The 27184-nt window shown below is 36.0% G+C and overlaps 1 protein-coding gene and 1 long non-coding RNA gene across 5 annotated transcripts in view; one reads left to right on the plus strand and one right to left on the minus strand.

Moving 5' to 3' along the window:
- LOC118645961 overlaps positions 1-27184 on the minus strand; it is a 200964-nt gene that overhangs the window by 127283 nt on the left and 46497 nt on the right. The gene's annotated exons all lie outside the window — the stretch shown is intronic.
- The window catches only part of LOC105834237 (dipeptidase 1), a 135987-nt gene that overhangs the window by 86660 nt on the left and 22143 nt on the right, over positions 1-27184 (plus strand). For all 3 annotated transcript variants that reach the window (XR_004963594.1, XM_028190925.2, XM_036288046.1), the window contains exons 6-7: positions 18439-18571; positions 23080-23230. Coding sequence is in view for 2 of the 3 variants with exons in the window: in XM_028190925.2 (XP_028046726.2) it covers positions 18439-18571; positions 23080-23230 (284 nt within the window). In the remaining variant the exon portion in view is untranslated. The remainder of the gene's footprint in view (positions 1-18438; positions 18572-23079; positions 23231-27184) is intronic.

The following is a 27184-nucleotide window of genomic DNA, read 5'->3' on the forward strand; positions in this document are numbered from 1 at the left end:
GTAAAATATAGTAATACGATATCAATTTTAATTAGTTTAATTATAACATTAATTTAATTATAACAGAAATAAGTCTAAAATTGTTTTGTACATCGACATTGTAATAAATCTATTTGCACAAAAAGGAAAATCGATAAAGTAACAAAATAGCGCGATGCAATAATAATATCAACCGAATAACAAGTGTCGATATGTCAATTAGTTTTGAAAATCGTCAAAAAATTTAGTCTATACCCTTATTCATCTTTGACTTTTTGTGAGAAGATACTCGAACATTATGAAGATCGATTATCTTCGACAAACAATAGTTCAATTCTTCAAATAATATTTTATTCAATTACAACAATTAAAAGATACAATTATTGACGAATAAATATGCGTAACAGCTAGTGGTACTAATTATTTAGTAATTTTTTTATTTTTATGTAATATTAAACATTGTATTCTTCAAATCTTTTTTTAAATTTTAAATATTTTCTAAATAAAAAATTGTCATTTTTTTCTACATTGGTATGTAAAAAACGTAGTGAAATAAATATATGTACTGTAGCATTTAATTTATAATAGTACCTAAGCATCAAATGTCAAAAATACTAACCGTCGCCGATGGCGACGATCGAAACTTCGCACTGCGAGCTTTCTTTCAGCTCGTTGTCAATCGACCTAGCATGTTTATCACGATTCACGAGAGGGGAGGAATGAGGGAGGGAATCGTAACTGATTGCGAAGTTTTGCGAAAGTCAGCGGTGGAGCGACGACAGGTGTCGATACGTCAATCAATACGATCGGATCGATAGGATTCGGCATACGCGTCTACGTTCTCGGCCGATGAGGAACGCGACGCGCGTTATGAGAAAAGTGGACGAGGAACGCGAATTGGTCGTTATTACGAGAGGCGTATTATATCGGCGTGCGGTGTTGGCGCACGCAGGACTGGTTTACGCGGGTCCATTTATAGCGAACGCATGGTCGCGCTATGTCGGTGTACCATCATAATTAGGTCATATTGGATAATAGCGCTGCACCTGGCCATTCCACGAGAACAGAATACTCCCGTATTCCCCGGTGGCATGCCCCGAAAAGATGCATACCTGATCATCGAGGAGGCCCGTGCAGCGCCCGGCTTAATTTGCATTCATAGCATAGAGGATGGGTAATTAGACAGTCTGGTAGATCGAGGTGAAATTAAATTCCTCGCGGAGGAGGTCGATATTTAATTTTATGACGGACAAAACGCCGCTTATACCGGCGGTGCTTCGTTACGTTTTACATTCCACTGCACCCCCGTAGAAAAACCTGTCCTTTTACATATATGCGATATATTGACATTCAATTTGTCTCACTTTAACTTGACGTGGGAACACTGCGGGACAGTTTACCAACATTTCCGATTAATTGTCGGTCATGATGATCAAACGCGAACACTACAATATAATCGCCATGCGGCAGTATCAATATCATTCTAATAAGTAAATGACGCTAATTGGCAAGATTAATGTGGAAATAAGTCCCCCGGAGCTGGCGGTCAGTTCATCGGACCTGCCAATTATATATAAATATTTCTATATATATATATATATATATATAATTTTAGTTTATTACTATATATTATATTATAATATAGAGTAATAAACTAAAATTTAACTATAATATTATATTATAGTTAAATTTTACATTTATGTTTTAAAAGTTTTATTTTTAGTCTTTGTTCAAGAAATATTATTCAAAAACAAAGTATTCCAGTATTGATTTCCTCCATAGTTTGCTCTCTATTTGAGAGAACTTTCCTCTAGGATTATAATTAAATATATATAGCACTGTGAAATTTTCAATTTCACTAATTCTAATTTAGAGAGTGTGTCATCTGGTTCCTTGAAATTAATTAGTGCTTTCAATTAACATAAATTAAATAGGTCTCCGCGTTGGTAATTGCGTTACAGATTTTGACATTAGCTCTCTGGAAAATTAATTTAAAAATGTCATCAAATATGAGAATAAATACCGAATTCTCCGTCTGTAAATGAACAGCCAAAGATAAAAAGCTATTTTATTTGGACTATTACGAACTCGGACGTGCCATTATCAGCGAATTAGCGAAGTGCATCTATTCCTTCTCCTCTCGTTCGTGGCAACTGATCGAAACTACTGGTTATTTTTCCGTTCTTCCTCCTATTTCCTGATTGTAGAGTGCGCCGCGCTAATAACGAACGTGTTTTATCGCGTTCGCAGAGTATTATTGATTATCCGGGCTTCCTGCCAAAAGGTTCATTTCCGGCATCACGCGGAAGACGATGACTTACATCGATCGTTTTTAGATTCGATCGGATCCGACGAGACATCGCGATCAGAACGGACGCGAGACATTTTTTTTTGAGCGCAAAATGGCCCGATCTCGACATAAGCGCGGAATAACAGCGGCGAAAAAATTTCCCTCGTTTTACCCGACCCAACGGTTTCAACAAACGAGAGAGCGGGCGAATAAGAGGAGTCTTTTCACCACTATTATTTCTCCTGCCTATGCAACCGGAGCGAGCCAAATCGTTGTTTACCCCGATCTGTGACTTGGCACCGGAGCCATCCGCTTTAAGATCGCAAATAAAATTCCGCGTGCCGGCGAAATTCGATTTTCGATTCTTTCTGCCGGGAGATGTAACACGACTCCAGACGAGTCGCAAAAAATATGGAGACTCAGAATTTCTAATTCTTTTCTTACCTAATTCTCTCTCTCTCTCTCTTTCTCTCTCTCTCTCTCTCTCTCTCTCTCTCTCATTTAAAAATATCCAAATCTCACAAGGGGCGGAAAATATCTCTTCTCCAATTTATTTATTTTTCTCTCGTTCGATTCAAATTACGATCCGATTCATTTATAATTCTTCTCAAGTAGCTCTTTTAAGATAGCGCAAAGTAAATCGTAAAAACGTTTCCGGGCAAAAACTTTTCTCGCAAGAAAAATCGAGTTGCTTTATAATATTTGTTATTCAGCAGCGGAATATTATTCGTTACGAGGATCGTTCAAGTAGCAGACGATATATCATGCGAGACTTGCAGAAAATCAGGTATGCACATGGAATTCGACAATACATACAAGATGGATAGAGTCTACGTTTCTATGTATTCCTAGACGATAATTTAGCGCAAGTAAACATCGTTGAAACGGTAGGTTAGCAAAAAGGGATAGCAGCTATCCGAACCCGAAATTTCCTCCGCCTCTGGATTTCATCTGCCTCTCTGCACATTTATTTGTACTAGACTCTCGCTGTTTTCAATTATGAGAATTAGTTTTTTATAATCCGGTATAAGACATCTCTTAATAAATGACCGAACTTATAAAAACAGTCAAAGCATGGTATGAAAAAGAGACGTTCTTTACAAAACACGTGTTTTATTTTAATGCAATATAAAAGAAAATTCAGGGATTGGACTAATTTGTTTTTTTATGTAAAAAAAAACTCTACAAAAATTATCTCTTCATCTAAACTCAATAAAAGCATAGCTTCCGTTCTCTTCGTAAAAGTGTATTCGTTACATTCACATTCATGTGTGCAATTATGATACTCGCGATCATTGAATTTTGAAATATTTTTATATCTTTATGTATATAACAATTTTTCGAAATTGTTATTTCCAATTTCGAATTATTGCATAATTCGAGAGTTATATCAACAATTCAGTAATAATCGTGTTTAAAATCGTTCGTGTGAAGCTCGCCGATTTCTATCTAAATTACTTTTGCATGCAAAATACGGGCGAACGATGAATTTTGTTTTACATATGCAGCTTTTGAAATTTAAATAATTTACTTCACCAAAGAACATCACAGTTGCACAATTCAAGTTTGCAATCTAAATTCCGGTTCTCTTCTCGGATATCCAATTCATAATTCATCCTCATCTCTGTAGCGTAATTCATAAGACGGTATGTATGCTATCGTTTTACACAAAATGAACTAAGCGCTTCCGTGTTTGCGCGATCTCGCAGCGATGGAAATCCGAAATTAGCGAAATCACCGTATGCAGAAACACGTGCGGGCGATTGCTCATTCGCACCCGGATTGTCTATTGACCAAATATCAAATTAGAAATTGCTATTAGACGCTTACATACAATTCGCATACCAAATACTTTAATCCTCGCTTTATACGTGACACGTGAACACATTAGAGATTTTATAAATTCTCATGTATGGAATTCATTGCACCCCACACGAATTTCAATTGCTTCAGAATTCGGTGCATACATGCAAAAATTACTTTTACAGAAAACAAATAAATATATACAAATATTGTAATGTACATTGCATATTTTAGAATATTGTATATTTAGTATCAGAGGCGGCGCATTCGGGGCGCTGAATGGACTTTCCTTTCAATATCGAAAAATTCAGCTTCTCTTCAGCATGGTAAAATTGCACTTTCTTCCTGGTATCGAAAAATTGCGCTTTCTTGCAGCATCGGAAAACGTACTACAATGTCTGTTCGTCCGAATGCATTGCGCATCAAGCACGATAGACTCGTCAGTGCATCAAGCGCGGATGCATCCAACAGACAATGTATTGTACGCATATGCAAGAGTATAGTTGCTATAGAGATGATGTAAAGTATGTATATAATGTAATTTTAAAATATTTTTTAAATAATATAAAAAAAAATTATTTTTACATATTATAAAGCTGAATGCAAGTCCTTATTAAGAGCACATCGATTCACGATGGAGAGATCGGCAACATAGAATGTCTCGAAATAGAAATAAAAGTATCGTTAATATTCTAACGTCGTCGATGTCCCTACGGGAAAGAGAAAGGAATTGCATGTATCCGTCAAGCATCTTCCGAGATTAGTATCACACTATATAGTTATATCGCGTAGAGCGCGGAAATAGAAAAGAAATGGATATCATATCCCTTGAAATACGATTTGATTAATACGAACAGGTTTATTAAGCTCTACTCGTCATGTAGATTTTTTAATCTTGATTAAAAAAAAAAAATATACTGTTATATCACTTATTATTGTATCATTGGCTACTGTCTTTGCAAGTTCCGTCAAATCTCACGAAAAATCCGGAAAAAATCTTTCCACGTTCGGTGGTTTTTTTATTTATCACATATCTGCATATATCATAACCTTGTAAAATAAAAACACTCGTTGAAATTATTAATGAAGACGGTTTTCTGATATCTGTCGAATTCATAACTTTACAACACACTCCACTTTGTTTCGTCTGGGTGGTCTCGTGCTTTTTTTATAGTGCTATGATATACAAGACCGACCTGTAGTTGTCGAACGACGCTGGAAGAAAGAAGCAGCGTTTGAAATACGATATGAATGATTCGCGTTCAATTATATGAGCGGGAGAAAGCGAACGATAGATAAAGCCGAGGGCTCGTTGATGATAATAATCGTTCGTTCGCTTTAGCGAGAGATTTCTGCGTTTTACGCGGTTTTATGCCGTTGGAGCGCAGGAAGCCGTTCCGTAAAATACAATGATGTAAAAAACATAAAAGCACGATCATAAAATCCATGAGCGACTCTTCGAGCTTTCTAAAAAATTCCCCTCCAAAATTGATGGAAAATTCATTAAGAAAATATTGTGTTTAAAAGTATCGCGACACATGTTATTATCCCGCCGAATGTATAAAAATAAAATTTAAAAACAACGACTTTGCGGCAAATTTGTATTTCTCGCGAGTCAACAACACGCGAATCCAACTAATCCGCTGGTTTACAGAAAACATTAAACGTTTATCAATCACAAAGTTTTTGATTCAACGGAACAGCGGAAACTGCTTTCTTTTCCTCTGTCGATGCCAAATAACGTCTAACAGAAATACGTACAAAGCCAATGGGAGAAATGCGAGAGAGTCGATTCCTTCGAGTGCTCGACGAGATGAAAGAGACAAAAGGTAATAGCGCTCATCGCGATTCGTCGTACGGCAGTAACGTCGAATGAAACGCGGTTACGCCATAATCAGATTCGTTTGCAGCGGCGTATCATTTGTCCCCTCCCGCGTACACCACCTTTTTCAATCCTCCGCCGTCCTTCTTTCATCCCGCGCGCCGGTACGGTTTTGCTTTTCATTTCCCTATCAACGTTCAACTTGTGCTATTCTAACAAATTGACGGTGGATTTTATCGACGACGATGGGACTGAAGGTATGCTTTGAATCTTTTTTTCCCCCTCGGAATCAGATAGTACAGAGCGGAAATGTAGACAGCTTGAAAGAACAATATATATCCAGGGCAGAGAGAATTTGCAAGGATGGGAAAATTCACGCCAGAAATGCGTGTATATGAGAAAAGATGAATCTCAAGTGTGTGTTGCGCTCAGTTTTGGTAGCGCAGAAATAAGAGATGTCATGAAACTTCGGATGTAAGAGAATTTCTTACATTTTTCAGGGAAATATATGTTGAACGATTGCTAAGATAAACAAATTTTCACAGAAAATCTTCAATTCCGCGGCAATATCACACATTTTATTGCATTATCTCGCCCATTTTATTATTTAACTAACATACTTATTATATTTTATAATGTTTAAAGTTTTGTTGGTTACTATTGTTCATATTTTTTTTTAAATTGCGCTTAAATGTTAGGTTTTAAAAGAGCTCTAAACGCTGAGAAACGTATAATTTTATACTTCAAATCTTTTAAACAGCAATAACAAAATTAGAAATAAACTTCACATATGTTGCAATTTACTTAAATTTCCGTGATTTTCAAAGTTAAATAGTCACGATTAAATGCAAATGGATTGGTAAATATTGAGAAGTGCATTAGACATATATAAGAGAGCTGTAGGAGTACATTTTAAAGTTTGGGATATTAATCCACCAACGATAGCGCGCCGGCAAAGCTATTGCAAATTACATGGATCACTATATTGTGTGCGACGTGTCTACTATGTTAACATACTGCGGAGAGGACTAACACGCATAATCGACGCATATAATCAATCTTCATTCCACACATGATTCCAATGCACAGCCTAATTAACCCTTCTACAGTGTACCCCTAATTGACTGCAAATTCGTTTTTATATTGTTTTCTCAATAAAATGTACAAATTTTGTATCGATACATAAAATATTTTTTAATTGTCCTATCCATTAGATAGAGCCCCATTAATTGACATAGATAATTTATTCAGTTTAACGTGACTGAAGATGTAAAATGGACAAAAATATTTAAACAAATAAAAATAATAAATTGTTATTAATACCGGGCGATGTAATGACTGTCAAAAGCCACAACAAAAGAAAACTGCAAAAAGCCGAATGTAAGCCCGAGACACAGCACAAGTAATCAGATTTGGAATTCCGGGCGTGTTATAAAACGGTTGCGAAAGCTTCTACCTCTCTTTCTAGTAAACTCCGCCGAAGATACTGGCGGCTTCTAATTCAATTATCGAAACAATCCCGATGAAAGGCGCGACCATTGTCACCGACGAGAAGCGGGCGCGTCCGTGAAATTCAATTTTTTTGTTTCCCCAAGACTGTTCTAGTCCTTTCGCTCTCTTCTGCGGACTCGGATAAATATTAAGATCCGGTAAAAAAAACTTCGCGTTGCGCTCTCCGACCTTGTTTGTAAATCAAATTGAAAAGGACTAAGTGAAATCTCGCGATAAAAGGACTAACTAAAATATACCGAGTGCACGTAACAAGAGAAATTGGCCGGCATTCTACTTCTCTTTATTTTGCGACGCGTTCAGCGTGCTAACTATTACCCGAGTCTAATATTGAGTTTTATTGAACCGAAAGAAAGATTGAGTTTTAATGCAATGTGACGAGCGCCCATGTTTTATCGCTAAAATATATCGCGCTGAAATTAAGATTGTGATTGACTTGCGCTGCTGTTTTGTTTCACAAGCCAGATATGAGTCTCTCTCTCTCTCTCTCTCTCTCTCTCTCTCTCTCTCTCTCTCTCTCTCTCTCTCTCTCTCTCTCTCTTTCTCTGTTTGAAAAGACTAACCACGTAAATTTTAAACGTGACACACTCATCCTCGTATTCTTTAAAGGTTTGCCAGTTCTTGATATATGCGAGTATGAGAATGAAATTGCGAAAGAACGAGATAATCGTGTAAAGTAAAAACTAGATAATCGGACTTGCAATTATAATGGAAGAGAGAAGGAATTTCTTCCTCTCCTTTTCTTCGCGTCCGCATCTCCGAGATCTAATAATTCTTTGATACTACACAGGAGTAATCAAAGACGGTACAAACCAAAAAGAAAGGAGAAGGAAATAAGGTTTGTAACGTTCCTGTGAAAGTAAATTAAAAAAGTAAACAAGCAATTTCGCCATTAATTTCTAACAAAAAAAGAAAAGTGCGTCCGCACAAAAGGAACCAAGAAAGGGGAAAGATGAAAATGTAGAACGACAGCGACGAGGGCGGCAGGGAAATGTTGTGAGTTCCGGGCGCCATTATTTTCCAAGATGGAACAAAACGCGACGGTGTAAAAAGAACGGGCGCCATTTGCGTATCAATTTCAGGAGCGCGGTTTTTTTTCCGCATAAAAAGTGACACACGCTTTTGAACCATTAATATTTATCAAACAACAATGCGCCATCTAGAGCGTATCGATCCGCGCCGTCGAGTCCCTTCCAGATATACACGTTGACGTTACGCAATATAAATTTTACGCACAACCGTTCGCGTTACAGGACAACTATACGTCGCGTCGGGCCCGTCAGCAATGATTTACCGCGATATCTACGGCCGCGCGATTTATTTTGCAATTTTACGACTGGCAACAATATAAATAACGCACTATAGTCGCGTAAGCCCTACGACAAATCCATCGAGGGTTAAGCCGGGAGTTTGGCCTTAATGGCGAGCCCAAGCATGGCGATAAGCACGTCCATACGGACGAACTTCGTTGCCCCTGAGTGCTCGTCCACGGATAAAAGCTTGCTCAGAAAATGGTGGGAGGGTGAAAGAGAAAGACAGGGCGAGAGAAAACTCGGAAACTGAATACGGAATCGCTTCCCTCTATCTCGCCTCCACTCCAAAACTCGGCGAAAACCCGCGGAGAAGCTGTAACGACGGAAAGACTCGAATTCCATCCTTCCGTTGTAAATCAATATTACTAATGTAAGCGCTCTAGCAACGCATGTCCGCTCAGGAGCGACTCTTCTATGGCGAAAGTGTATACGGCGGATCTAGTCTTTAAGCACAACTTTCAGTGATTGTTCGTGCGAGCGAGAAGCTCCGCTCTGCAAGAGAGCCGCCATCGGATAGTAAAACACACTCGACAGTTTTATTCTTCGAGAATGATTTTCGATGGATGTACGCTTGAGAGTTTCACCCTCCGAGATAACTTTCAATAATAAAACCTACGATCTTGATAGTGTCGCGTGATCTGCAAGTGCGATAACAAAACTCACAAAGTTGGAAGTTATTCCATGTGAGATTGATTTTTGCCGGATACTTATTTTAAGCCGTCCACTTACAGTTCGTTAGTTAAAAGCGACAGCAATTCAAACGAGTAAAGTTTTATATCTGCGGTCGTGCAATAAGTATATCTTGATTAGAGATATGACAATTCAATTAAGACGCGAAACGATTACGTATCTGATATTGTTAAAATGTATCTCGTCGTTGTAAAAAAACGTCATTACATTGTCTTTAATGTAACAGAATTATTGCAAATATTTGAATACAAGTAGTACCTAACTAATCTATTTATAAATAATCTAAACACAAAATTATTTTGTTTCCCTCTCAAGACAAAATCATAAACATTATATAATTTTTCTTTAAGTGATGCAGATGCAAGTCATTGAGTTAAAAACAGACTATAATTAACTTATAATTGGTGCATTATATATATAAATAAATATATTATTCATTGGTTATACTATAAAAATAAAATACATTAGCTCATTCAGTTAAACTCTGACAGTACGATGTAATAATAAAATACGGTAGTACGTTTTATGTTTATATTTGCTACGCATGTTATGAGTAAATTTCTGAATATTTTGTGACAATTTATATTAATATTTATAATATTGGAGAGACAAAGATGTAAAAAAGAATGTCTAAAAACAAAAAAGGAGAAAAAAATTCACTTAAATATTAACAATGTTTTCTTATCTCATAAGCAATATTTAATTTTTTAACGTGTATTTTTATTTTTTATATAAATACACATGTAATACTTAACATCTCTTTATCTCATATTTGCAAATATATATTAGCACAATAAACATAATAATCAACATCCAGGTATATGTACATAATAAATTGCACAATAATTAAAATACTTCAAAGTTAAATATTGACACTCTAATTAGTATCAGTTCATGTATTTTAAAATAATAAATTTGTAAAGTTATATTTGTTTTTTTTATGTCCGTATATTTTTTTCTACACTCTCAAATTTAAATAAAAAATATTCCACTACCCATACAATGCGCAGCAACAAAACTCTAGAGCAACTACGTTGTGATCTAAAAGATATGAATATTAATTTAAAATTATAACAGTATACAACATTCATACACAATATAATATTAAAATAACTATTACATGTACTAAATTTTTTATTTATCATTCGATTTTCAGTAAATATTTATCAGAGATTTAAATATTTCGAAAGAATATTTTTCTTAAGCATAAAGTTTTTTAAAATTTAATAAAATAAAAAAGTAAATTTCTCTCTTACAAGTATAACCCACAAAGAATTATGTATACTATATTATTCTTATATATATGTATACAATGTATTATCTCTTAAAATAATAGAAAATATATCATATGTACCATATTACACAAATGCAAAAAATCAATATCCGAAAATTCGATGAACAATTAATTTTGCAACGTATTACACACACATGTATATATGCGCGTGCGTGTACATATAAAAACCGAACAAGTTGTACTAACGTCAGCGAAAAAAATCTCATTCTTTTCATGCAAAAAATATACTAATCCGAGCGTTATTTAAAAAAGACGATTATCTATAAATATCGCGACAAAGCGAATGATGTGTAATCCCCTCTCTATTGTTAAAGTCCATTCCGCGTGAAATGCCCACTTTGATAGAAAACCGTCCATCGTGATACGTTCACAAGTCAATAAGCACAAAAGACAGTTAACTGTGCAAGATAGCAATAGTTAACCATTCAAAGTAATTGCGCTTTGCGTATTTCAGCACTAACTGCGTTCGCATTCACAATCAGTGAAATATTACTTATTCGACATACGGAGCAAGGTCTCTTTACGTCGCCGTATACACCTGCTACTGTATTGATATTAAGGCTCAGACAAAAGATTCGAATGTACTGTAGACATTTTGATCTGTTTGAGATAAAAAAAAAGAGTATCTAATTCAAATATTTCAGGCAGTTCAGATAATTCAAATCTAAGAAGTGATCAATGTTAATTTGCTAGGTCAAAAGTTCTTTTTTAAATAACATAAATTTCGTGTGTGTGTGTGTGTGTGTGTGTTGCATGTGTGTCTTTGCTTTGTGTTCTCCCTCATATCTCAGATCAATATTAATTTGTACGTTCTCGCGTTTCGATAAGTGAATTATCGCGCATCTAACGCTTTGCGTAATACGACCCCTATTATCGTCATCACGCAATTATAAATGTAACAAATATCTATAAAATACATGTACAATATTTATAATATTTATGAAATATAAAATTAATTTTAAAGATACAATTGTACAACAAGTGAATTACGGCGCACTTAACGCTTTGCGATTTGTGATTCCATTAGCGTCGTCATGCAATTATAAATGTAACAAATTTGCATAATACGCATGTAATATTCATAATATTATGAATATCCAATTGAATCTCAAGATACAGCTATTAAATTACGACAAATCTCAATTCAAAGATTTGAGCTCATAATTTTGTTCTTCAGTTTGAAACGTAATCGTACGATCCTTAGAGTTTTTGAGACGACTATTAATAATAAAATTCTTAATTGCATCTAGTTGAAATGAGCGTATTAATTTAAGATATCAAGATATCTATTCCCCTAGAATAATGCTAAAACTTTTCTATAAAAACAAAATGATATTTAATTGATATCCCCAAAATATACATATTATTATTATCATCACAATTCTCAGGATAAAACTTACTAAAACCAAAAAAAAATTTCACATTCGCCATAATAAAGAAAACTAATTAAAAACCTTTTATTCGTTATAATATTATATTCGATATTTTTAGAGAATTCTGGTATCTAGCTTTCTCTTTATCACGATAATTTCTACAATATTGCGTTATCCTCGAAGCATCGAAGAACTGTACATTAAATTTTCTCGAGAAGACAGCGCAAACCTTTTTACTTTGCAAAACCAATTTATCACGCCACGGGTGTTCGCTCCCATTTCGGGCTTACAACGAAACAAGCCGGGAACGAATCGAAGGTGCATTAACGCGCGGCGGAAATCCGCAACGGCAAAGTTCAAGGCTCTAGGGGGGTACTTATGCATAGATAAAAGCACGCGCCAGCAGAATGGCGGACGGAGTTTGGTGGCGAAATGGTTCTCGCGCGTTTTCTGTGGGAAGCCGAGAAGAAAGCGTCACGAAAAAGCGCCGCAAACCGAGAGCGGCGCAGAAAAGCATCCCGAAATCGCGAGGTAGTTGGTGGAAAAGTTTTCGCAGGCGACGAAAATTTTCCTAACTGCGTTTTGATGAGATACGATGGGATCCGCGCTTACAAAGGACAGAGGTTGCTACATACTAGTTAACAAATCAACAATTTTGTGTTCCAAAACTGTACGAAACTGACGCGGTGTAAAATTAAAATCAGTTTACAACAAACAAACTAATATTCAAACTTCATTTTAGTGCAATTTCTTCAGAATATTTGTTTTTAAAAATCCTAACGAGCATGCAGATCTATTCTTTCATTTCTTAAAAAATATATCAATTATAATTTAAAAAATATGATCTAAACATAATAAAAGGTAGAGAGATGCTTTATTACATTCGAGAAATTTAAGTACAGTAGAAATTTTGTTATTTATGTTCATATGTTCTTTATTATCTCATTCCGTCGAATAATTTCGAATTCAGCGCAATAGACACACGGTGCTAACGGTCTCGCGAAGTGCGTCGTTCATCATACGATAATCGATCGTTGATTAGGCGTGAAAATATGCGCCCCATACATATGATTTCTAATTAGTAAACAATAAGCGAATGGTCTTATAGATCGTATTGTAATCGTTGTAATAAAGTATGTACACGTGGCTTACAATATTAATAATGTACATGTTATTAATGATTAGCCGATTAATTTCGATTCATGAACTGATGAGATATTGTGAATTCAGCATAATTCGCTAATCCGCCAATAAATGCTCTCTCATATCAATTAATTAATGGAAATTAATCAATTATATTTTGGCTTAAGAATACCTAATCTGGCAATATGGTTTTATCAATAATATCAAAAAACATGTACAATGTGCATAAATATGAAAACAAAACATAATATAATACTCTCATCGTTAGTAATTAATATGAATTGTAATAATATAATTATATTTAATATAAATCTTATTCGCAGTAATATAGAGTAATGAAAGTATCGATACAAAGATAAAAACGTATCCTGCGCTCAAAACTGCGCCGTGAATTATCAATAAATATTGTTTAACATTCCGCCGTTATACAGCCGCAAAATAATATGAAAATAATACTAAGCGAGATAGCGTAATAAATACCATATTGATCATGACGACAATATTATTACCTTTGTGATATATTCACTTAGTTAGTAATTGGATATGTAATTTTATTTTCATGGAATTTTAATTAGAGTTCAACCGTTTGATACATTACGAATAAATTCCATATAAATCTACAATATGCAGAGCATTATTAGCATCGCCGTATTTTCGTCTGGCAATGACAGCAAAATGAAGTGTTTCAGTTTTTACTTAGGAAAACGTTTGCGAGACCGCCAAAGGAAATTCACTCCGCTTAGCTTCACGAAAATACAGGTAAATACCGTTGACGAGAAAACAAAAAGAAAGCCGTCCGCCCGTCTTTCCGCCGCTCGAGCTATCGCGCAAAAAAGTATAACGGTAAAAGCGACATAACGAAACAAGGATACACCATGTAATTCGCGAGGGCGACTGCACCGGGGCGCATTCGTTGCGGCAGTAAACCGGTTCCTTCAGGCCGAGCCACTCAAAACTCCTCGCGCTTGTGCGCGATGCCACGGTACGTAGGTAGCTTACGTAGGTAGATATCTTTAACAATGGCAAACCTGTTTACGAACAAATTCTCTGCAGCGGGAACGCGACGAAATTCCATTTCTTCTCAGTTCGTTGGGCCGCGCGGAGAAACGGAAACCGAGTTTCTGCCCCCTCGCTCGTCCGTTACCACCCCTCCTCCCTCCTCGCCCCGCGCTCCTTAACTGCCGTCGAAAACGCGGAGAAAGTACCGTGACCGCGAAAAGATTGCTAAAGTTTGCAACGGGGGAACAGCGATAAAAGACAATCAGCGAGACGAGAGCTTCATCCACGAAGTCGGCCGCGTTGGACTAGCAGCCCCGTCCCATAGTTGTTTACTCAGAACTATCTTACCACCTGTCTCTCCCTCTCTCTCTCTCTCCCTCTTTCTCTCACTACGAGCTTTTTCTTCTGGCGCGAAACACGGAAACACGCCCGTTAGAGCAGGCCGTTTCGGGCACGAGGAAATGATTTTCGTCGGGAAAAGGCTATTTCGAGGAAGGAATACGAAACGAGAGAACTCTCACGAGCCGTGAGTGCACTTGCACACGCGAAACGCATCGAAAGCGCCTTTGTTTTCGAGAGCTCTTTCACTGCGCGACGTCACCTTCGCAAAGAGAGAATGTGTATTACGAAAATATGTGCTTTCTCTACGTAGGATGTAAGGCAAAAGCGGCGGCGTACATCTGGCGAGTTTTTTTTGTTGAATTTAACTGGCAACGTGCGAAACAGCAATTCTGAATTAATTAAACGGTTAATAATGTAGAGAGATTCTAAGCGCTGAAGACAAAGCTGCAAAAGAATGCAGTTTCTATGCAAACGTCACATCGTTTCTCGGTTCTCCACCCGTAATAAATTCGCGTGTTCTTTGTGTTCATCAGCACGATTACGTCGGTAAAAGATTTGAGACGCTGACTCCGCGAGCGGCGAATCCCCCTCTTCTACTTAATTCCGCACCGTTGTTTATCCTTCCATCCCAGACTTCCACGCTGACACTATCATGATACGTTTTCTTCGATAAATACGTTTCCGCCCCGGATTTCTCGAAACGTTGCGCGCCGCTATCGAGCGGATATTCCGTTGGCAGCCGTCGCGTGTTTTGAACCCCCTCGCCTGCCTTCGTCAGTGTTATCTGCTTTCCTTCTGCAAGAAGGCACGTAGCTTTCCGGTTGGACGGCTTTATCTGCTACCCTTCCCCCGCGATATCATTATTAACTGCGATTCGCCATGCGATCGTTCGCGCGGATTACCGGCAGCGGGAGGGGGAGGTCGCCCGGAAGATAGGGAAACGTCAGATCAGATCCGCTCGCTGCGCTCGCGACGCTAAACTCCATCAGTTTAGGCGGCGTCAGATTATTAGCGTCCCCCGCGTTCTATTTCGCCGTGACGAATAACCCTCTATCGCGCGCATCTGCCGCGCGATGTACCGGAAAGATGTCTACACACGCGTGTCACGCGCATCCGCACACTCTGTGTAAATTACGCGCGAAATACTATAAATTATTTGAAATTCGCATATAGTAACCCGTACCCCGTCGAGAGCGACAAATCATCGCCGCGTTTAGGCCCGCGCCACGATCCTGCGGACGTCGAGTGCCTGCGAGAGATCGCTGGCGATTGTCACGACCTACTCGCGGCAATTCACTAAGAAGAATAATGCAACGCAACCCTCGCGCTGTGTCGATGGTATCTTCCAATACAATCGCGGATGGAGTCAATTCGTTCTTGGTATTAAATCCAGTTTACAGACTAATATTCGTATACTTTAATTCGGGAACAGGATTTCCAAATCTATAAGAAGAAAATACGTACGAAGACTCGTCACAAAACTTTAACGTAGACTGTAAACGCGACTTTATACCGAGATCGGAAAAAAAATACATCCTGTTAATGATTCTACATTATAGATACATTCCGAAGTTTGATCGTCACTCCAGCATTCCTTTAAATAGTATCGGCGATGGACGCGTGCGTCAAAAGATCGTTCGTGAAGCGCTGCATATGCACTCGCCGGAGACGACAGCTCCGTTTTCTCCCCTCGAAAGAGAATTCGTTAGAGCTTCGACGCCATTCCATTGAAACTTCTACGGCCATTCGTCTCGCGGCCCTCTCTCCCTCCTTCCCGGTCCCTCCCGTTTCCCATTTCGCCCTCTCGCCGTGTCTCTCCGTCTTTCTTTTACCCTTCGTTTATCCGGAACACGCCACCCTGCCCATCCATGTCGTTATGCGATTAGTATAATAATGTTGATGTCGGAAGAGGGCCGGCAACGCGAGAATCGAGGATGCCAATCGCGTTAGATTAGACCTGGAAACTGAAATTCAATATTTACGCTAGCGCGCGGTAACTCACTGCTAATTAGACCGCCGAGTAATTGGTAACGCTAGCTCTCTCAAAGCTCTACAGGAGAGCGCGCAGTGAAATTCGGTTCGAATGTCGTATTCCCATAGCCAGCTACGTACTGCACGCTGCGTGTCTCCTCCCAGATATATTGATGTTCGATTACTCGACGACGCAATACTCGACCGATTCGAGGAATTCGCCGAATGTTGCGCGATCATTTAACTCGGCACTGAGGGTTCGCGTGTAAATCAAGTATGCGCGATTATTTCCTCCTGCGAGCGAAGATTTACAACTAACGTAATTTTGAAAATACTTGCGTTATAATTTCACGAAAATTAATGACTTCACGGTGTCAAAGTAATAGTTTATAGCAAATTGTTTTAGATGCACTGGTGCGCATTAGTACATTTCAAGCGGGATTCGTTATTAATTTTAACACACTTTTTCTTCGCTTTTTTTTTAGCATTCGAGACGTACGTTTTCTTTTATTATATCACATTATAAATCAAAAATATAAAAGAGACTGCTTGTATATCACAAGAATATATATTAAATTTTATCTTAATTAATTTGACTTCGTATATAGACATAGAGATTTTTATTTTTTCAATCAAAAGACTATGTTGTCAATAAAGTAAAGTAATTAAATAAATATAAACGAAATCGATAGTGTTGTGTGTGTACACGGAATAACGTAATACAGAAAAGTAACGTTGAATTTCTTTTACAAGCTTTAAATAACCTTTTTCGCAATAATACAATTGTTCAGCACGGAAATAAAACCCAAGTCCTTTAACGTAAAGAGTTAATGAAACATTTATCGCGCCGACGATCGTAAAGCATTGTGAGCAATTGGGCGTGACTATATTACAACACTATAATTGGAGTCACGCGATATCAGAACACGCGAAAAAATATACGAGATGTACTAAGATTTCAGTTCTACAACAACAGTTAAAAGTAATTAAAATTAAAAAACTCGCTTCTTAAGTTTATTCTTTTTTTTTCTAATCAACAATAAAAAATATTGGTCATCAAAACTCGAATTTTGATCCCAAAATCAGCAAAGAAGAAAACGAAAAATGAAGCTTATAATGAAAATAATTCTATTTTGCTGCTGTTTTAGATAAATAATTTTTAAACAAGTGGATCCTAAACTTTTACACAAATATTAAAGCTATTACTACATGTAAATCAATTTGCAAATAAGTATTACAAAACACAATTTCATATAAAAATTAAAAGCAAGCAAAAAATTGAATAATTTTTTAAATAAGAGAATTATACTCAAATTTTATTCTCAAAGAGAGAATATATATAATATATATATATATAATCTCAAAAAACAAATTTATAATTTAAATAGATTTTCTATTTCTTGGAAAAAAATGTTTTTTTTTCTAATATTCTAATAAATCAGTGAATCGTCTTCCTCCGTGGTAACATATTTCATTTGATAATTTAAATGACAATTATTGTGCTCACCAATTGTTCTTTCCCTTGATTTTTTTTCATTCTTTTTCTACTATTAAAATAATTTAATTAACTTCATTTTTTCGTATACAAGAAAAATGAGACGAAATATAAAAAAAGGTTTTTCATTTTAAAATACAAGCGCACATTCCATAAAAACTTTGGGTGAGGTCTACTTGACGCTACAAATATTTCAAATTCTTTGATTGATCAATTCATAAAATTCTTAGTTTTAATTGGTCAATCAAATGCTTCAAATTTTGCATTTGTAATGTCAAGTGTATCGCACCTTTTTGTGTTAAAATGCTTTTTAAATTATACTTCATAGAAATCAATGTTAAATTTTAAAATAATTAATTACTTTGGCCATTACTTTTTTAATATAATTTTTTAATACAACATACTTTTTTTTTAGTTTTGGTCCGCCTATGTTCCTTGCGGTGCCGCTCAGTTAAATGCAGTTCAACTCTCGTTGGAACAGATCGACGTGATTCGTCGACTCGCCGAAATGAATGCTCAACATTTAACCCTGGTTACCTCCGTCAAAGGTGAGTACATACACATTAGTATTAGCATACATTCAACAATCATAACATGAAAAAAAAAAACAAATATTTTTTTTTATATTAATATTAATAGCATTAATAAACAACAGTTTAATTAAAAAAGAATTTATTAATAGTATATCATATATTTTATTATCCCATATTATACTATTGAACATTCAACAGTGGTATTAATAAAACACATTTTACTGAAACAAAAGTATGTTGAATATTTATTCCATAATTATTGCTGTTTAAAAACTATTAAAAATTATTTTTAGTTAAATTGTTATGAAATACTATAGCTAATGCAATTAATGCAATATAATTTTTTAAATAATTTTTGTTTATTGTATTATATGTATAATAATATCATAAAAACCTAATTTTTTATATCGGATATCAGGAATTTTTATTCTCTAATTTTAATTTTTATAAAAAATTTGTAATACTATTTTAAACAATTTATATCAGTATATTTAATTCTTATTATTAATTTAAAGATAAAATTATAACTTTTCAGTAAAATACTTTGTAACTGCAATTCATACGTAAAATTAATTAATAATAGTAATAAACGTTATAGTAATATTATATGAACAATACGATGTGTCAAGCAAAGGCAATTAAAAATTAAAGATTGCTCATTGAGTTGAGCAGAAATGTCAACAATACCACAGCGCGTACAATGAATGTAGGTCTCTAAAGTATTATAAAAAGAATGCTGTCTTCAGGGGCAATTCAGTTTATTTGAACTGAACCTTTTGTGAGGAAAAGAATTCTTATGACCGCCATATTATGTTATTAAATGTAACACGTTAACCGGTAGTACCAATAGATATGAAAGCGATGATCTTGAAGAAAGTTTCTCATCGGGACGATTCGAGAGGATAAAGGACCGCTATTAATTGCTCGACTTCTCTGAAGTTGAAGAAGAAAGTCGTTATTGGATTCGATTCGGTGGCGTAACTTGGCACTATGGAAGATTTATCAGCAGTGGACAAAAGTATTAGGCTCCATAGCTTCCACGCCATAACCGAAGATCCTTACTAATTCACGAGACCCCAGAGACATAACAGTGTTCGATGTAATAAGAATATTAAGCTCGAGATAAATAATATCCGTCAGCTCTTCGACGGACTTTTATCACTTTGCGGTTCGAACTAATCTTAACGAATTAATGTCAATTTGTTATAAGTTCAATACCATCGGTACAATGTAATAATTATTGACACATTTACACTTGTATATTTGAAAAATTTTGTACTCACATTTTATATTTATATTTAAGAAAAAAATCAGTTTAAAGCTGTAACATCAACCACCATTTTGAATTTTTAAAAACCTTGTTATAAACCATTGGATATGCTAAAAGTTTAGTAAGAAATAAAAAGATTACAAAGTATCGAATGCAAATTTTTTGTTTCGCAAACGTCCATTAGCGCCGGTGACTGGTTAAACCACCTCGATTTTTAACAAAAACTCATTTGCCGTTAAAAATTGATGGGTCAATTTATCGTCTGTTAACGAGAATTTGCGGAATGTTGGTGAAATCGACTAATGGAGAATAAATTTCATCGATATGCAATAGCTACTTTTACGGTATACCTATGGAAAAAAAAAGGGAGAAAATATGCCGTGGCAACACCGGGACGCTAAAATAAAGAACAAACTGCGCGCATCTGAAAGAGAAGAAAATGCCAAGCAGGGCAGAATAGCGGGAAAGGATATACGCGAAAGCTTGTGAAAGTTTTTGCGACAAGTAACTCACTTCAGAAACCCGACTGCCATTTTCATAAGCTCGTTGAAATCGAATCGAGGTCGTGCGAGAAAAAGATAAGAATATAACATTTTACGAGAGCTTCTGCAAATGTTGCATAAATAATCGAAAAACGATTAAAACCGTAACGAGTAGTTGGAACGATGTATGTACGATAATCAGTGGACAATTTACTTCAGGTAGCCAGTCTTTTGTTACAACATCTTATTTTGATGTAATTTTAGTTTGAACTTTAGTTTAAACTTTTTGGTCCAAATGCTTCACGCTAAGAATTAAACAATTTTTGCTGAGAACTTGTTAAGCCACGGATAATCTTCCGGTAATGAGAGAAATTCGAGCCTTTGCCAACGAATACGCTTATGCAAATGGGCAGTTGATTGGACACGTATGCGAAATCAAGTTACGCATGCCGCTGAAATATGAAGGGGGTATATGAAGAGCGAAGGAATGGGACGGCTTTGCAACGAAAGCCTCGCAATGGAACTTACCGCGAGTAACCCGGTCCGGAAAGCTGTCAGCCATTTTCATAAGCTCGAGAAACTTCGCCAAGTGGGAAGTGGAAACGAGGTCGCGGCATGAAGAAGGTAAAAGGTGGAAAAGCCAGCGGCTCGTGTACGCGAACCTGTCCCACAACGTTGTCCCAAACAGACAAAAAAATCGCAATTTTCGAAAGTATGTCTCGTTGAATTTGACGAACGAAGAAACGCTAGTAATTTATAAGTACGATACTTTGCAAATTTCTTCTGTTTTCTATACAGAAAAAATATAACAGCAAAATAATCATTACACGTTGATACAGAGTCGGTACAATCAACAGTAGACTCAATGAATAAAATCGTCGATGTAATATAAATAAATTATTTATAATAATATTGTTTTAATTTAATTCTGAATTGATTTTTTCTGTTAGATTAGATATTTTAATACCATATTTTTGTATGATTCGTGAAATCGTTTTTAAATGTTACATTGTATTTTTCTTAGAGCTCATAATCAGATTAAATTTTACATCTTGTGTAATAATAAGCTTATAAAATATAGCAATTAATAATAAAAACGGAAAAGCTTGTTAAAGCAAGGGACATATTCATTTAGATTCGTTTTATTTTTTGGAAAAGGCCAAGCTGCAAGCTCTGTTCAAAGCAGTAAAGGTAGAGAACAGTTACAAGAGAAGATTACAGCTTTTTAATTTTCGAGATCAGTGGCGCGTTTCTCTAAAGAGAGTATGCGGCTTTCTTGTATCAAGATAAAAGGTATTAAATCCTATTAAATGCTATAAAACGCTTTAGCTTATCGTAGTATGGCATAATAAAAGGCTGAATCAAGCGAGCACGTAAAAACTTTAAGTTAATATTAATTTATTATTGCAGTTTTTCTTTGTGATTATTCGATGTTTTTTAATTATAATCCTATATCTTCTTTTGGATTTATTTTATGTAAAAATTAATACAAACACATCATGGTTCGTAAATGTAATTAAATTTTAATTACACTTTAACCAGAATCAATAGTAATCTACCAATAGCTGCGCAAACGAATAAACAAGATATCGTAAATATAGTGGTGGGTATAGCAATAAAAAAGTGCGGTGTGAGTACTTTTATCGGTGTACAAATGGAAAGCAACAGGATGATAAAAGTTTACGAGTCTGACGAATCCGTCATTAATCCTCTGAGGTTACAAATACAGTAAAGTATAGTATGTACACATACTCATACCTTTAATATCGCGGCAAAGCGGACTTTAAATCCAGGATATGCGGTTAAATAAATAACTCGCGCGAATCGACATATTCGATATAAAGTACGATAAATCAGCGGGCTTTAATATCCCACGGTCGTCTCGATGCAGTCTGAAAGTTTCAATGAGGCGATCGACAGCGCTCTTGAAAGCACTTCCGAAAGCGGATCTGAAAGCCGATTTTTACCGATCTTTTCATTTATTCCCGCGACCCGCCTAAAAGCGCGACCGACTTTCTGAGATTCCATCCGATCTCTTCACCCGACGAAGGTCGTAAATAATCTATGAACACCATAATTTCACGACTCCCGGGCCCCGTTTAATCTCATAAAGTGTCACTTTAATCTCGCCCGGGGAAAAAAAAAGGAAGAATTATAAGACTTGCGTCGACGGCGCGGGTATGGCGAAAAAACGCGGACGAAACTTCGCTGATTCACGGAAGAAGCTGTAATTCGGCCGAGAGCAAAGTTCACCGAAGATGATTCGAAGTTCCGCGGAAGGATGAGTCTCAAATAACTCGTGTACTTAGGTGTTTCCCGAGGTTTAAATATTCTCAGTTCGGCAAGTTCATCATGGATAGCACCGCAGTGTTTTTAGTTTTATCCTTACAAGGTGTTAAATTAAATTAAAACGTGACGAACTTTTTATGATTGTATAAAACGTAAGATAAAAAATATGAAACCGAGAGAAAGATCTTTTATTAAAGAGGTGTATATAATCGAAAAAAATTAAATTGCTCCGACTGCTTAAAAATTGCAAAATATTATTTAAAGCAAAAGTAATATTATATTAATACGTAACATTTTATTGACGGTTATCAAAAACATTTACTCATTAGTTTACTTTATTTTAATTTTAAACTAATAGCACTCTCATGGAATCCAAATAATATATGCTAAAATGCCAAAAATTATCGTCAATAATTTAAGTATCATTCTTTACTGAGATTGTGTCGTACATCCGTTTCTAAATGATATATACGCGTACGTAGGTCTCATCGAGGCGCATAGAGAAGGCAAGATCGCAAGTCTAATCGGAGTGGAAGGTGGTCATTCCCTGGGGAATTCCTTGGGTGTCCTTAGAACGTTTTACGGTCTGGGAGCACGATATCTTACTTTGACACATGCGTGCGACACCTCCTGGTGAGTATAAATTACGAGGAAAGTACACATAAGAACCTGTCCTGATAATAATTAATTTAGCACGATCCAAAGCTCAATGAAAGAAATAATTAACCGCGCTATCAATTTAAGTTAAAAAAACAGTGTTTTTAAATCGATTATTCGGCATTGCAATATCGATTAGCTATAAAATGCACTTCAATTTTCGGTGTTGTGTTTCTCCCGGCGATGTACGATTCATTAAACTTAGAAGATTGCACCCTCTCATTCATGAGATCAAGATTCGGCGGGGTGTTTCGTTTTCTCGGCATCGTTCTTGTCGCGCCTCTTCTTACCTCGCGCTCAAGAAGTTTCCCCGTGTACAAGCCGCTCGTTCATTGAACATCCGGCTTTTTTTTACTCGGGACTCGTGCTTCGTATCACGATTCACTCTTAGAAGCAAACCAATTCCACGGTTGATCGGCTTAACCGAGAGCCGAAATAACTTGAAATCTGGACGCCCGGAAGTTCTTTTCGGTAATTTCGAAAGCGCCCCGAAGCCGCCGCTTATTTTCCAGCACTGAAAAAGAAACTTTACGGCGAAGGAAAAGCTCTCTGTTTCGCAGAGAGAGAGAGAGGAAAGAGAAGAGAATAGCGCCTCTTATCAGAAAGACCTCAGAATCCAGAAGTCAACTTTCACAATTCAGTCTCCTTAATCAGTTACTGTAAAGACATTTCTTTAAATTGTTCTGACTTCATTTTCCAATCTTGCCAAACTTTGTCTAACATTATCCATCTTGATCTACTGCATCATTTATTCATTCCGAAGACTACATTTAGTAAATCAAGCTTAATATTTGAAAAAAAAAAAAAAGATATTTTTCGATCCGTGATTATGTTACATATTGCTACTACAAGTTCAACGATCGTTTTTTTAATTTTAAAGAATAAAAGTCTCCCATACCTTTTCTTGCGCAATGACATTTTAGAACGAAATATTAAAAATATTCATTCAATTCTCTAATATAACAAAAGAATTTAAGAGGTTATAGAACCTCAGCGAATCGAAAAATAGGATATTTTTTCACACGCATGTAACATTTTTATTTAAAGAGATAGATAAATAATGTGTTTTCTGCTTTAAAATATTTTCTTATTTTAAAAAATACAAAATAAATATAAAAATAAATAAAGAATAATAGCGTTGCAAAATATATAATATATGTAAAGGCGCGTATCTGCATAGTAACCACGATTCAATTTCGTTAAATTATCTGAAAGTGAGAAATAAGCAATTGTTTTGCACTCATTTTCAGATAACAAAGAAAATTTTTTTAATTTTATTTTTCGCAAAACTGCGCATACATTTAAATTAAAAATTTTTTTCTGAAATTGTTTTGTTATAACTTAAAAAAAAATAAAAATTATATTATTAAAAATATAGCTTTAAAATTTCAAATTAATCAAATAAATCATATTGGAGTTATGTCGTGACTTTGAAAAAAAATGTTTTAAAAGAAATTCGGTCAAAGCTTAACAACATTTTTTTAAATATAATTTTGAATTTTACTTTTTTTAAAGTAAATAATAATGTACATATTTTCAAAATTGACAGAAGCACCTTAAATATTTACCTTTTTAAAAAAAATTTTACACAATGCACTGAAAACAGTAAATAGTTACCAAACATTGAGTGAAATAATGCCAATTAAATATTTGGCTAATATAAAAAATAATTTTACTTTACTAAATATTTATAATACATAAGTATAATCAAATTTAGTAATATTTACAAAATTAAAAAAGTAAAATTATTTTTAGTTACATTAATAAAATATTTAATTGACATGATTTCTTTACTCAATATTTGGCAGTTATTAACTCTTTTTTCAACGTATTAAAAAATAACTTATTTTTCAATTTTTTTTGATTCTATAATCCTTTAAAAACATAAAATTGCAGAGTTTATTACATTTTATTTGTGGAATTAATTAGCACTTTTACTTTTATTGCATATATTATTTTATTATTGTCGAACGAGACTACGAGGCGAACAATGGAACGGAACACGGAAACAGGAACGCTTTTCCTCCACCTCGAACATCGATCTTTAACCCGAAGTTTATGCATCCCTTGCGATGCCGCGTGCCACGCGGAGTTGTAAATAAAGCCACTGCTTTTATGCGTCCGTTCGATCCGGGTCACATGAGCCGCGACAAGTTGCGTTTTCGCGGAAAATCCAACATTGCATTATTTGCGAGCTGCAAGTTACGCGGGCCATAAAACAGAACTACACGCGCGCGCGGAACAGGGACATTCGGCTCCCGCGCGGTTCCGCGGTCGTTTAATTATCACCGCGGTCATTTACAGATCTTCCTCGTCAAAAGGAAATTTTATTTACGACTAACGACAAAAATGTTCGCCCAACTTTTCTATCGTTCACCTCGAACTTCGCGAAGCTTCCCTCTTTTTTTTTCATCTCTTTCGCATAATAATATTCATAATCCGGAAACTAAAGTTCTGGAACACTTTGGCTGTTTTTTTTTTTTCTAACAAAGCTCGAGAGCGATCATTAAATTGCGGCGCCGAAGTTGTCGAGATGACGCCAAGGACTCGAAAGTGTTTTCTTGTCGCGCAATCGCGATTTTATTTCCGTGTATATATGTTCTCCATTTTCCACGTTCGGTTTATCTCTCTTTTATCAGCCAAATTTCGGAGATTGTCAACCGCGTTTCATATCCACGTTGGCCCACCGTGTCTTTTATGAGCGCGAGGAATCATGCTCGAACCCGTAATAATCTCACTCTGTGTTCCCTGCCACGCGAAATAGGATTTACGTCTCGAGAAGAGCGACGCTGGATGACTCGCCAGCTTTCGGGATGTAAATTACGACGGTGACCGCCGATGTTACTAACTCTAACGCCGCTTTAAGGTCAAAGTGTTATACGACAATGGGCACCGACCTGGTTCGCCGTCCTCTTTCCGATGTTCGCCTGCTTTATGTCTCCCCCGACGCCGTGACACTTACTGCAGTAAATAAGAATCGGCAGTCACGTCGGGCCCCTCCGACGTGCAAATCTTCTTTCGGATAGTACATATTTTTCTCTTCTGACCTCCCTAAAAATTGCCGTCTTACGATACACGCGGCGCGGGAGATAATTTTTCTTCGGCATCAAGTCGAGTTTCGGCAGAATTAAAAAAGAGAAGCATTAATCTGATTTAAAAATGTGTTACCCAAATATGTAACGATGCAAATACCGAAAACGTTTATAAAAGACATCATGAGCAAAAATTCGAGAGAAAGAAAAATCGTAAAAGCAGGTTGTATCTTTTTCCATCGCATCGATTCTAAAGTTAAATTGCACCGGATTTTCTAAAACTAATACTTTGTTTCAGAAATACTAATTAAATTTTTATAATTTTTTAAAATGGAATTTGCATGCGTCGTAATAAAAAAAAAAACAAATAGCAACATTCCTTTTGTAATAGAAGATATAATAATTGCTTGAGTTACAAAGAAACAAGTGTTTTGGGGCATTTAGAAGAATGCACATCTATGAGAGAAGCCTATTACACAGAGAACATCAGAAGAAAACTCGTCGTAAAAATGCGGTTTCATTTCTGCGGCCTGAGATTTCCGGCATCCATGAGGAAAAGCGTGCTTTTATTGGGACAATATCCGAATTGCTTTCGGACGTGTACCCGGGGCTTAATGTCAGCCTTTGACCCTATTCTCTCTCTCTCTCTCTCTTTCTTCCATTTCTCTTCGTCTCTTTCCGTTTCTGTCGCGTGTCTTCCCTCGGTCCCTCTAGGGACGCGAGATTGTCGGCCCAATTGAATTTTCTACAGTTCTAGATGACGATGCCGGATCATTTCTGGCGTTTCCATCTTCTGACGTGTGGAAGCGAGAATCGACCGTGAAGAATTATCGGATTTCTTGATACCGTTCGCGCCTTCATACTACTTGCTTTTTAACTCTGCCGTCTTTATTTCTTT

The sequence above is a fragment of the Monomorium pharaonis genome, chromosome 6 (genome assembly GCF_013373865.1).
Source record: "Monomorium pharaonis isolate MP-MQ-018 chromosome 6, ASM1337386v2, whole genome shotgun sequence".
Taxonomy (NCBI): Eukaryota; Metazoa; Arthropoda; class Insecta; order Hymenoptera; family Formicidae; genus Monomorium; species Monomorium pharaonis.